General features: G+C 43.3%; 1 protein-coding gene across 1 annotated transcript; it reads left to right on the top strand.

Annotated features, from left to right (window-relative positions):
• The first annotated feature begins 8,138 nt into the window (after positions 1 to 8,138).
• LOC125528927 (NAC domain-containing protein 22-like) lies at positions 8,139 to 9,623 on the top strand. The gene is made up of 2 exons (XM_048693342.1): positions 8,139 to 8,372; positions 8,469 to 9,623. The coding sequence occupies exons 1-2, from the start codon at positions 8,198 to 8,200 to the stop codon at positions 9,350 to 9,352; spliced, it is 1,059 nt and encodes a 352-aa protein (XP_048549299.1). The 5' UTR covers positions 8,139 to 8,197; the 3' UTR covers positions 9,353 to 9,623.
• Positions 9,624 to 13,262: the final 3,639 nt, after the last annotated feature.

Genomic DNA, 13,262 nt, shown 5'->3' with positions numbered 1-13,262 from the left:
GTCATGGCACTACGTACGCCCAAAAATAGGCAACGGACACGCATCGCTGCCGAACGGATGCTGCATGATCGAGCTCCACGCACTAATTAAGAAGAAAGAGTCATGGCTTGAATTCTAGGGAATTTGCATAGCCTAACCACCGCACGTTTCTTCTCGCGACGTTGGAGTATTTTGCCGACGGGTTGTGTTGTGTGGCAAGTAGAGTAGGGATCGACCTTGCATTTGCATGGAAGAGAGAGAGAGAGAGAGAGAGAGAGAGAGAGAGAGAGAGAGAGAGAGAGAGATGACCATGGATCTAGCGTTCACATGTTGGCTGGGCAGGCTTCAACCGACCACCAGCTTCGATTTCTTCACACTGGTCATTTTCAGCTCCAGTCCTGGTTCCACCAAAGTCGGTCAAGATGACCATAATCACAACGGCAGCCACACAAACCTATCCCATAGCCCAGCTAGCATAGAGTCATGACCTAAGATTTTTTGGCAATCTGCATGGTAGCACAGCATTGCGATCGATCGAGTCACCGGTGAACGGCGCGGAAATCGCTGAAATACTCTTCATTATTCTCCTAGGCCTGTCTGAACCAGGGAATGCCTGATCAATGGATGATCCCGTACCCTAGTGGAGCGTTTGGTTGGAGGGGTAGACAGGAATGGGTTGGGATCGACCAAAAAAATTACACGTATGATCCTAAATGTAAATCACTTGAATGGTTCCAATTAAAATAAAAGAATATGCCATGAAGATGTTTAGGGTTGCATGGTAGCCCAATCGACCCGATCAAATGGGAGAAAAGTCCACATTTCAACCCTCAACTAACCACGGTGTTTGATTGTCAACCCTCAACTCTAAAACCGGTCGGATTTCAACCCTGAACTTGTCACGCTGTCCACTTTACCCCCCTTGACTCGGTTTGAGGCTAGTCAAGTGGTTTTGACCCGGTCAAAGCTGACTGGGCAGCCCAGTCAGCATGCCACGTGTAAATCTAAAAAATGGATGATTCTCTCAATCTATAAATCCATTAAAGTTGAAAATTTCCCAGGTATCTAAACATCATATGAGTGTTGTTGTGTAAAAATTTCAGAATTTTCTGGGCACTTTTTTTTCGGTTCAAAATTTTGACTGAATAGTGGCTGAATTTGAAAAATTGATGGTTCTCTCAATCTATAAATCCATTTAAGTTGAAAATTTCCCAGCTATCTAAACATCATATGAGTGTTGTTGTGTAAAAATTTCAGAATTTTCTGGGCACTTTTTTTTCGGTTCAAAATTTTGACTGAATAGTGGCTGAATTTGAAAAATTGATGGTTCTCTCAATCTATAAATCCATTTAAGTTGAAAATTTCCCAGATATCTGAACCTGATTCATGATTGAAATCCAAGCAGCCTTCGAAACCCCGCATACTTCTTTGTGTGCTTGACAACTCTGCTGCTAGCTCTAGCGCTAGAATTGCCGGTAGATACATTAACATTGACATTGGAGCTTCTTTGCACATTAATTGTATTTCCGGAGAAATTGTTGGACCTGCTGCTGCTTCCAGTTGGCGCCCTTCTCTTTGGGTTAGGTGCAGCCACTTCCTCAGTGGCCTTCCTTTTGCTCTGCCTAGTGCTGCTCTGGCGTGAAGGCTACAAGAAACATGGCAAATGTTAGTTATATATACATGATAGTGTAATCAGGTTTGCTCATGCATATTTCCTGGATAGTGTACCATATCTGGCCCTTGACTAGCACATGGTGCTTGGCTACTTGTTGCAGTTTGGCTTGCAGCAGGCTGTTTGGAAGCAGCTGATGGTGCTTTGCTTCTAGCAGGACCTTGGCCTTGCTCAGGAGTTGGTGTATTTGAACTCCCTGTGCCATTTCTTGCTTTGCATGATGTCCTGTTGTGCCCATGTAGCTTGCACATGCTGCATCTTATCTTTGTACCTCTCTTAGAAACCCTAGTGGCACACCTTGGCTTCTCTTGTTGCTCTCTGGTCCTTTGCTTTTTCTTCCTACCGGGCATCGTAATCTCCCCTGGTGGATTAGGTCTTGGCCTCTCAGACACAGGCCATGCAGGTTTGCCTTCCACAGGTTGAAGACAAAAAGCATAAGTTTTCTTGAATGCTTCTATGGGCAAAAAGCATAAGTTTTCTTGAATGCTTCTATGCTATAGCACTTGTCAATGTAATCATCTATGTTGTTGGTTTTGAAAAAAATGCATGATATAGCATGAGGGCATGGAAGACCAGATAGTTGCCAATATCTACAACTACATGTCCACTCTTCTAGATTCACTTGGAACCTATGTTCTCTATGAGTCACCTCATATAAATCTTCACCATTCCAAACAGCATGACAATAGGCAGAGGCATTTATGCTTTTCTTCAGTTTTCTAAGTACCGTGGGACAAATGGTGCCAGTCCACTTGTCCGCCGTTGTCCGACTCGTTTTTTTGATGTTCTATCCTAGCCATTATCTTCACCCTAATGGCTTCAAACATGCTGATTGCTGGCAAACAGCGAGGCTCCACGATCCACTTATTAAAAGACTCGCAAATGTTGCTGTCTACCGAGTCACAATTAGAGCCCAACCTGAACCAAGCCCTGCTCCAATGGTGTGGGTCAGTTTTCATCACATCCCTTGCCCCTTCAACAGTCTCTTGTGCTAACTTCGCTCTTGCAAGATTGAAAAGCATTGGAGAACTAGCTTTTGCACATGCCCAAAATAGCTTCTGCCATTCCTTCTCTCTGTAGGTCTTCCTCCAGTTTGCATACAAGTGCCTTGCGCAATTCCTATGCTCTGCTCTTGGTAGCCAATTTTCAACAGCCTTGAGAATACCCTACAAGCAACGACAACATGAGTCAGAACATACAACATACAACACAATGTAATATGATAAAATGTGATTAAAAGAGAATTACTTTCTGCTGATCAGAAATAATAACATAGTCCGATCCATCTCCAAGTTTTAAGTCTGAGCACAACAGGCTAACAAACCAATCCCAGGTTTCATTGGTCTCTTTGTCTACAAGTGCCCACGCTGTCGGATACATCTGATGGTTTGCATCTCTTCCAATTGCACTCAACACCTCTCCTCCTCTCCCCTTCAAGAAACATCCATCCAAACCTATGACTTTTCTGCATCCAGCCAGAAAACCTTTCTTACAAGCATCAAAACATATATAGAATTTGTCAAAGGTTGGAACTTCATTGTCAGGGTTTAGCTTCACTATGCAAGTAGAACCAGGATTGCTTCTAAGAAGCTCTAGCTGATAATCGAAGACTTGGCTATATTCACCCAATTTTGACTCTTGAATCCTTTTTGAGACAATTGCCTTAGCTCTCTTGATCTTCGATATGTGTACATTAGCAAACATCTCCTCCTGCACCGTGGCCTTCAAATTTTGGACTGACCAGTCAGTGTTTGACTTGATCAAATTCTCAAACTTGTTGGCTATTCTGGTGCATGTCACCAACTTGTTGTCTCTCCTCTTTGGGCATGTGTGCTCATCAATGAAAGAAGTAATCTGCCAGCTTTCAAACTTGCTAGTCTTCCTCGCTAAACAAACCCATTTGCAAGTTGGCCAAGTGCACTTTGCTCTCACCCTGTCACCCTCATCCTTAATGAATTTTATTTCCTTCCTCTTCCTAAGACCATAGTCCACTATTGCCTCTTTGAACTGTTTCTTTCCACTAAACTTCATTCCCAAACTGAATTTCTTCACCTCAGCCTGACTCGAATACTTTGGAAACTCGGACTCATGAACAACAAGCTGACCATCACTATCTTCATCATATGATTCATCATCTTCATAACTTGAGTCAGCTACTATCTTTTTTTTGTCGGAGGTGCAATGGCCTTCTCTATAGCAGTGATGTCCTTGCCCTTGCCCTTGCTCTTGCTCTTGAAATCCTTGTACTTCTGCCTAATCTCCTCCACCTCATCATCGGATGTTGAGCAATCCGATAACACAAAGTCACTATCGGATGAAGAATTGGTACCATTGCCATCAACAACATCACTTTGATTTGATTCCTCTTTACCACCAGCAGGTACTTCATCATCCCCAAAACTTTGCTTTGAATTCTCATCACCGCCCGCGGGTACTTCATCATCCCTATAACTTTGTTGTTCTGGCTCATTACTACTAATGTCCTCAACATATATGTCCACTACACCTCCATCTGTTTCATATGAGAGCATGTACTTCACGGAATTTTCATCAACTAATGCCATCAATCCATCAGACAATTGTTTTTTAGGATATAACCAATGCAGCATCATGATTACTCCTTGTCAAGCGACACTGTAATGCACTTTCAGATTTAGAATGAGAGTGCGTAAGGACAAACTGCGCCGCTCAACATGAGCAATTTCCTCGCTGCCTCCAACATATTCCAAATTTTGACCCTCACGCACAAATGCACCATTGAAATGGAATCGCACAACAAAGAAATCTAGAGGATCCATTCAATCTACAAGAGATGAGAAAACATAATAAGAAATCATTATTACGGTTTCAGCAATAGAGAGAGGGGGAAAATTACTATTAACAAGGGGTGCAAGGGCAGGACCAGCAGCAGAAGCTAGCCCAAGCTAGCAGCTTGCCGGCGGTGGCAGCACCAACAACTCGCCCAAGCTAGCAGCAGTAGCTCGCCGGCGGCTAGGGTTAGCAGCAGCAACTAAAATCTAAGGGAAACAGAGGGAGGAAGGGAGGGAAAGATAGCTGGGAAATTTTAAACTTAAATGGATTTATAGATTGAGAGAACCATCAATTTTTCAAATTCAGCCACTATTCGGTCAAAATTTTGAACCGAAAGAAAAGTGCCCAGAAAATTCTGAAATTTTTACACAACAACACTCATATGATGTTTAGATACCTGGGAAATTTTCAACTTTAATGGATTTATAGATTGAGAGAATCATCCATTTTTTAGATTTACACGTGGCATGCTGACTGGGCTGCCCAGTCAACTTTGACCGGGTCAAAACCACTTGACTAGCCTCAAACCGAGTCAAGGGGGGTAAAGTGGACAGTGTGACAAGTTCAAGGTTGAAATCCGACCGGTTTTAGAGTTGAGGGTTGACAATCAAACGTCGTGGTTAGTTGAGGGCTGAAATGTGGACTTTTCTCATCAAATGGTCACCTTTTGCATGCATGGCCATGCGAGGATGTTGTGGTCCTCCTTACTCGTGGTCTCATATACCAAAAAAATTACTCATCCTACTTCCACAGCCAAACACATGAATTTTCATTGGCCTCATCCAAAAAAAAAACTGAACGGTCCGAACGCGTCCATACCGCATCTTCAACCAAACACACCCTAGGTTAGTCAAGAAAAACACAAGGTTACGCCCAAAATATCAACACATACGCTAGCTCGGAAGAGAAAACAAAACGGGTGAGCGGCATGGACCTGATGCTGACGCCTTTTAAATTCGGAAATGGTCGACATCCCGGTCCAGTTTTCCATTGATGCGGACATGCAGTCGAGTCATATGTCTCAAGATGCTGAACGATGACGTGGAGACGCCCCCTAATTGTACCATTATAATCATCTGTAATATACTGGAAAAAGAACTGCAATCGGTGTTACATGACGGCTGTGCTAGCTTAAAGTAAAATTGTGTGCACCTCATAAGGAAAGCAGCCTATCTAATACATTATTACAACAAAGTTAAAAGGGGCTTGCTTTTCATTTGCTTGTGGATTTCCTCGAAAATGATGTGCGAACCCCATCCACCCCAAACCCAATATTGAATATGTGAGCATATTTTCATTAAGTAAATCAGAAATGCGGTAGATAAACCATGATGAATATAGTAAATACGACGATCGAACGATTAAAGTACTACATATACTAGAGATGTAATCAGGTATGTATGGCAACGCTAACATGTCCAGATCAATTGTAGTAGTCCAACAAGTGCAGAAGCATTCCAGGTCATAAGGGATAGTAACACATACACAAAGCAGTGAAAGAAGAGACATTCACGTCGGTAACCATGTCGCCAAAAAGATCGTCGACGTCAGGGAAGTAGCCATTTGCAGCCATGATGGAGAAAGATCCAGTAGTCAGGTGGGAGTGCTCCCAAAAATCTTATCACTCCTCTCAATACAGAATCACAAGAAGCGGTGTTTCGCAAGCATGCTACTCCACTTCACGGGGCACGCCGTGAAGTGGAGTCGGAAAGATGTAGACGGCGCAAAGCTCTAGAACTGGGAGGAAGACGGATAGGCGTTGTGGCCATGCATGGCCGTGTTTTCGTCTACAAAGAGGATTGATCTCTTGTAGATGAGCTGAAAATGATCCACTAGGAAGAGGAAGATAAACAATCTGTGTCTGCTTAGATTCGTCTTCCACTTGTAGGCAAAACATTCAACTTCCGCATGACAACAACAAAGACAACACGTAAACATGTCGTGGGTACTAACTCGGCTGGCTCACGCGAGGCCTGCGGCGAAGGAGGAGCACGTGTGTATGTGTCCACTTCTCAAGCTCTTGTGGTGTGTGAATAAGCCAACCTTATATGTTGGCCCAACATGCCCTCCATAACCGGGACGAGACTAAGCTTTCCACCCTCCCCTTGCCATGGATGAATGGACGACGCGACCTCTGGGATTAAATAGGAATTTTGCAAAGTTATAAATGGTTTGAACCAATAATTCCAACACCCAAATCCTCAGCTTTTGATTGAGTGATCCATACAGTAGAAAATTAGTCAGGGGAAGAGAACTGAGGACCAATGCTGCCTTTTATAAGTATGTGTTTGGAGTTTGGACTATTAATCATATATACATTGCATTCGTTGGAAAGAAGTAGTTGAAAACCTTAACCTATGGTAGCTACTCTAATTTGAGCCATGAAAGGCGGTGTCATATTGCCATTTTTAAAGTGGAATATAAGTTCTCAAGATTTTTGAATTTGTTTTGCATGTTTCAATTTAGCATCAACTAATAAGTGCACGCCTTTACCATGGTGCTAAAACTTCTAATAAGGTGCAAATCCACTTAAAACGAACAGGCTACGGTTAGGTGATTTTCTGTTCTGAGGTTCTAGAAATCTGATACAATTTACCAGTGCGAAGAATGCTATAAAGTTATTCCGAAAGAACATCAGTTAATATGATCACCTATGTATGTTCCACACGAAAACAAACCAAGTTCCGTTGTTATTTTTGTACATGAAATAACAGTCTGTTTTGGACGAATTTTCATGGATTGTCATCTCCTAGCATCCCATATAACATGAATTCTTTGTCAAACTTTTTTTGCAAGGCCTAGAAAAATAAATTACTTACTATCATAATTAGGTTTTTTATTGGCAAAACTGTCCAACACTAGGTATATGGTTTCTTTGGAAGTTAAAGGTTTAATGCACGTCATTTTATAGTTTTCGGTTCAAGTCGGACCAAGCACAATAGTTTAGGGATTAAATAGACTTTCTTTTTACTTTTTTAAAGATCTTCGATGAACTAGTAAATTCTTATATACACTGATGCATTGTAATATCTAGCCATGCAAAATTGGGCAGAGAATCAGACTGGTTTTGCATATAATAATATAGCAGGAGAAACTTGATTTCTTAGGTACGGTGAAGGCACGGTGGTTCGGTGAAAGGATAAAATTTCCGTTATTGCAATAAAGCATCAATCGTTTGAACAGACCCAAAGCTGTTGAACGAGAGATCAGCAGACGCAAGGTAAACGAGTGAAAGTGCACTAAAGAAATTACTGCCATTGCAACGTTGCCAGAAACAATCCTAGCTACCTGCAAATATTTATATTTTCCTCACAGTCTTAGCCATCAGGTTTTCCAAAATGGAGAGTAGCACAAGATAAATATATGCCCCAGAACAGACTCTAAATGTCTAAGCCGAAAAAGGGTGACGAAAAGGAGTCAATATGTGTGACTTCACAAGTCTACACTCACCAAATTAAAATTAAGTCTCCAAAAGACAGAGATTAATTTATTGCCAAGTAAAGCCGGCACATATCTATTCGATCTTGCGTACCGAGCTAGAGCACCGGTCGCTTTCTCCAGTGCCAAGAAACTGCGACCGCCTTTTCTGCAGGAAACCGCGTAGGCGTAGCTTGACATCACTGTAAGCTCTATATAAGCTACCCGGGCCACCACCACCTCCATCATCCAGCTTCCAGCCAGTGCAGCAGCAAGACAAGCACAGCGACGATCGAGCACTTGGAGCAGCAGCAAGCAATGGCAATGGCAGCAGTGGCGTCGTCGACCATGGAGGTCGATCAGGACCTCCCGGGCTTCCGGTTCCACCCCACGGAGGAGGAGCTCCTCGGCTTCTACCCCCCGGGCAAGAAGCCCCCCTTCGACATCATCGGCACCCTCAACATCTACCGCCACGATCCCTGGGATCTTCCTGGTACGTACATATACAAGAACATCGTCGTAGTGATCGTTTGATCGATGCATGCATGTCTGAGCAGCGAGCTGATGAGGTGTGTGTATGGATTTGCAGGGATGGCAAAGATCGGGGAGAGGGAGTGGTACTTCTTCGTGCCGCGTGACCGGAAGGCGGGGAGCGGCGGGCGGCCGAACAGGACGACGGAGCGGGGGTTCTGGAAGGCCACGGGCTCCGACAGGGCCATCCGGAGCACCGGCGACCCCAAGCGTGTCATCGGCCTCAAGAAGACACTTGTCTTCTACCAGGGCCGCGCTCCCCGGGGCACAAAGACGGACTGGGTCATGAATGAGTACCGCCTCCCCGACAACGGCGCGCCGCCGCCCCAGGAGGACACGGTGCTGTGCAAGGTGTACCGGAAGGCAACGCCGCTCAAGGAGCTCGAGCAAAGAGCCTTTCAGATGGAGGAGATGAAGCAGAGGTCCGGCGGCAACGGTGGGTACGGCTACAGTGGCGCGACCAGAGCGTGCCCGGTCCCGGCAGCCGGCGACTTCTACCTGTCGCAGTCCGACGACGTCCAGGACAACTTCCTGATCCCCTCCTCCTCCTCCTCCTCGTCGTCGTCGGTGGCACTATCCGGCAACAGCAGCAGCCACGACGCGCCCAGGGTGGCCAAGGAGGAAGCAGACGTCGCCACGGCCACTGTCGCGTCGACGTCGTCTCTGTCGCAAGCGGCGAACGCCCCCTTCCATCTTCAGCTTCCGGCCGTGAACCCACCCTGCGGCCTCCAGCTACCGGCGGCGAACCATGGGATGTCGAACATGTCCAGCCTACAGCTACCGGCGGCGAGCCAGGGTGTTGTGGACCTGCCCAGCCTGCAGCTCCCGGCGGCGAGCAGCCACGGAGTGTTCGACTGGCTAAATGACCCGTTCCTGACGCAGCTGCGCAGCCCGTGGCAGGACCAGCATTGCATGTCCCCTTACGTCCATCTGCTATACTAGCCAGATGCAAGTCGTGCAGAGAGCAAGTATGTAAAACTTGAAGCAGAGTAATGGTTAGCTGTAAATTCAGTTGTGCATAGTACTAAAAGAGTCAATTACATTAGTGGTGCTACAACTTAACATAAACGATCACTTTGATGCTGGAAGTTTCGGTGTACATTAAAGTGGTGCAAAATTTGGCATTGACGTGCAAATACAGTGCTTATCTCGTTTGTATACGGAATAAGTACTGACTAGGACCATGGGGCCCGCTGTCAGCGACTCGACTAGGGAGAAGGAAAGTATGGCCTAATTTATTGAAAAACACCCTCGAGATATATATTTTCACAAAGAGGCCCTGTTGACATGGCATTTTTTCACCTGTATGACCAGTGGGTCCCGCCACTCAGAAGAGAGTGAAAATTAAACTACACTAAAAGTGAGACTGCCCGGTATCGAATCCAAGACCAACAACTTTAAACAATTTGGCTAACCAACACGACATCACATTCGTATTCAATACAGATAATAACATTCTACATATTAACTCGGGCCGCATGCGGAGCTTATATGGGCCGCAGATAGTGCGCCCATTCTGTAAAACGTAATTAATTGTTTTTAGTTAATTACGTTTTACAAAAACAAAAATTAAAGGAACAGATGTTAATCGTATTTTTACCTAATATGTGAACAATGTTTTAAAATAATTTATTCTGTTTCATGTACAATATTTATAAACACAAATATTAACATCTGTTTCATGAACAATGTTTTAAAATACGATTAACATCTGTTCCTTTACTATCTGAACAATGTTTTAAAATAATATGTGAACAATGTTTTAAAATAATTTATTTTGTTTCATGTACAATATTTATAAACACAAATATCCATGCGTTATTTTTATTACTGAGATTATAATTTATACACTTTCTACAGAAAAATTTAAAAAACTAACAGGTGCAAAACGGACCGTAAGATCTGCCTCCTCCTGCGCCGAGGTCAAATACACAGAAGGTCGTTATCCAAATTGGGCGGCGAGATTGCAATTGGTGGAGTGGTTAGCCTGGTGCTTTGCGTTGGTGAGGTGGTGTGTTCGAGACCTGCTGGTAACTTTTTTAAAGAAAATAATATTTCGAGGGTGTTTTTCCAAAAATCAGGCCACACGTCCCTTCTCTCTGGTTTTGTGGCTGACAACCGGCCCCACACGTCTGTCAGCACCGACTCCGAAGTAAGCACCGTATTTGTATGTCGATGCCAAGTTTTTACACCACTTCGATGTACACCACAACTTCTAGCACCAAAGTGACCGTTTACGCCAAGTTGTAGCATCACCAGTGTAATTGACTCTACTACGAACCTAGACGCCAGTCTCTTTGTTTAACATGACAGTTTGCAACTAAGCCTGCAATGAACTAAGCCTGCAATGGTTAGCAGTAAATCTAATGAATTAACTTAAGAAATTGTTCTGTGTTTGTCAAACTTCAGGGTAAAAATAGTTTTTTAATAATCAAGAATGCTTGTGGTGCTAATAAAAAAAGAAAAAGAAATATTATTATCGTCCATTGATGTTTTAGACATTAAAGCGACATGCGAGGAAGGGAGATAACAACATGAAGTTCTTCCATTTGATCATGAATGGTACATAGTGTAAAATGGAAATTGTTCAACTTGAGAACAATGAGCAAACCATTGTGGGTAATCTCAAATCATATGTTTCTAATTATTATAAGAAGTTGTTTGTCGCACCGGTGTACAACTTTGTATGTACAATATGGCGTCGGCATCGCCTTTTACGAAGAAAATAGATGTTTGAGGCCACCTCACAAATGAAAAGTATTGAAGCTCTTGGACCATATGGTTTTTCAAACGAATTTTATTAGAAATGTTGGAGCATTATAAAATGTGACACAATGTCGTTGTTTGAAAATTTAATGAGCGGGGAGTTTCAACTATTTAAGTTAAACTTTTGAACAATAATTTGCTTCCTAAGAAAGAGGATGCAATGTGTATTGAGCAATTGTGGCCTCCCAAGGTGCGATAACACACACTGTTGTGTGGCATACCGAGACGACTTTCATTCCAATCCAAAACATCCCGAAGGGAGTGGTTGTCCTTCATGAAATCATAAGAAAATGACCTTTCTTACAAGGAGCTCTACGTATGAGGGTGTTTTGATCCTGCCTAGAGGAATCTTGTGAAGACATTTGTTCAAGGTGGTAGTGCCGGGATGAAGGTCAGTGACAAGATAGATACTATTTTCAAACCCAAAAGGGGTTACTATAAGGTGACCTATGTCACCAATTCTCTTGAATATTGTTGCCAATCTGCCGGCAATCCTCATAGCAAGGGCTAAGGAAAATTGTGAGGTACAATATCTCATCGTGCATTTAGTTGATGGGGGGTGTCAAATCTCCAATATACTCATGGTACTATCATTGTGATGGAGCATGATTTGGCTAAGGAAGTTAATATGAAACCATTCCTTTGTCTCTTTGAGAAATTGCCGGGGCTTGAAATAAACATCCACAAGAGTGACCTCTTTTGCTTTGGTTGAACCAAAGAGGAAGAACATGTTTACGAATTACCTTTTGGATGTGAAGTGGCTAAACTTACATTTTGTTATCTTAGAGCACCCATTCACTTGATAAATCTTACAAGTAAAGACTGAAAGTGTAATGAGGACATAATTTGAAAAGAAGTTCAGTTGTTGAGAAGGACATTTGATGTCCTATGGAGGACAACGGGTCCTACTAAACTCGATGCTAACCATCCTACCCATGTTCATGCTCTCATTCCTTGAAGTATCAAAAGGTACTTCATTCAAATATCTGCCATTAACAGCCCAATGTAGCAAAGTCCCATTTATGTATTCCACCAAACATGAATTCTCATGAACCACTCCACAATCCTTAAAGGGAGATTTTTTAACATGCTCCCTCTTACCTCCCCATTTCACATGAGAGTTAAGAGTGTAAAATAGATCTGAGCCGTTGATTGCATGAAGTAGTGGGTTTTATTACCTCTTACCTTCTTACCTCCCATGTGAAAAGGGGGGGGGTAAGAGGGAGCATGTTAAAATTACTCCTTGAAAGGACCTTCCCAACTCGCAGACGTCTTCCTAAACTTGGTTATCCTTTAACTAATTGATAGAATTAACTTCCACATTGGTCACCAACTTGAAAGCTCTTAAACTTCACTTTCTAGTTGTAAGCTCTCTCTCTGCCCTTTCCTCCCACTCTCTCTCTCCTTCCCTCCCTCTCTCCCTCTCTCTTTCTCAGCCAGCTAATCATCTAGCAGTAACTCCATCAACATTATCCATCATCAAATTATGAAAAGCCACCAACCACAAATCAATCCACCAAGCTTACTTTCTGCAGGCAGAGGCTGACAGGGTTGAGAGGATCGGCGGAGGTCGAGGGACGGCATTGGGAGGGAGGTAGGGGCCTGCTACCTCTTGAGCACTGCGTTGGTTTTCCCTTGAAGAGGAAAGGGTGATGCAGCAAAGTAGTGTAAGTATTTCCCTTAGTTTTTGAGAACCAAGGTATCAATCCAGTAGGAGGTTGCGCGCGCGTCCCTAGTACCTGCACAAAACAAATAACTCCTCGCAACCAACGCGATAAGGGGTTGTCAATCCCTTCACGGTCACTTACGAGAGTGAGATCTGATAGATATGATAAGATAATATTTTCGGTATTTTTGTGATAAAGATGCAAAGTAAAATAAAGGCAAAGTAAAAAGCAAAGGAAATAACTAACTATTAGAAGATTAATATGATGAAGATAGACCCGGGGGCCATAGGTTTCACTAGTGGCTTCTCTCAAGAGCATAAGTATTCTACGGTGGGTGAACAAATTACTGTTGAGCAATTGACAGAATTGAGCATAGTTATGAGAATATCTAGGTATGATCATGTATATAGGCATCACGT

Source organism: Triticum urartu, unplaced genomic scaffold, assembly GCF_003073215.2.
Source record: "Triticum urartu cultivar G1812 unplaced genomic scaffold, Tu2.1 TuUngrouped_contig_5219, whole genome shotgun sequence".
Taxonomy (NCBI): domain Eukaryota; kingdom Viridiplantae; phylum Streptophyta; class Magnoliopsida; order Poales; family Poaceae; genus Triticum; species Triticum urartu.
Note: the sequence above shows the minus strand (reverse complement) of the source record. Positions and strands in the feature narration are given on the sequence as shown.

What these genes read in the sequence shown, in the direction of transcription:
- LOC125528927 (XM_048693342.1), top strand. Translation starts at nt 8,198, where the DNA reads ATGGCAATGGCAGCAGTGGCGTCGTCGACCATGGAGGTCGATCAGGAC. An exon ending in CGATCCCTGGGATCTTCCTG is followed by an intron (nt 8,373 to 8,468) that starts GTACGTACATAT and finishes ATGGATTTGCAG; the next exon opens with GGATGGCAAAGATCGGGGAG.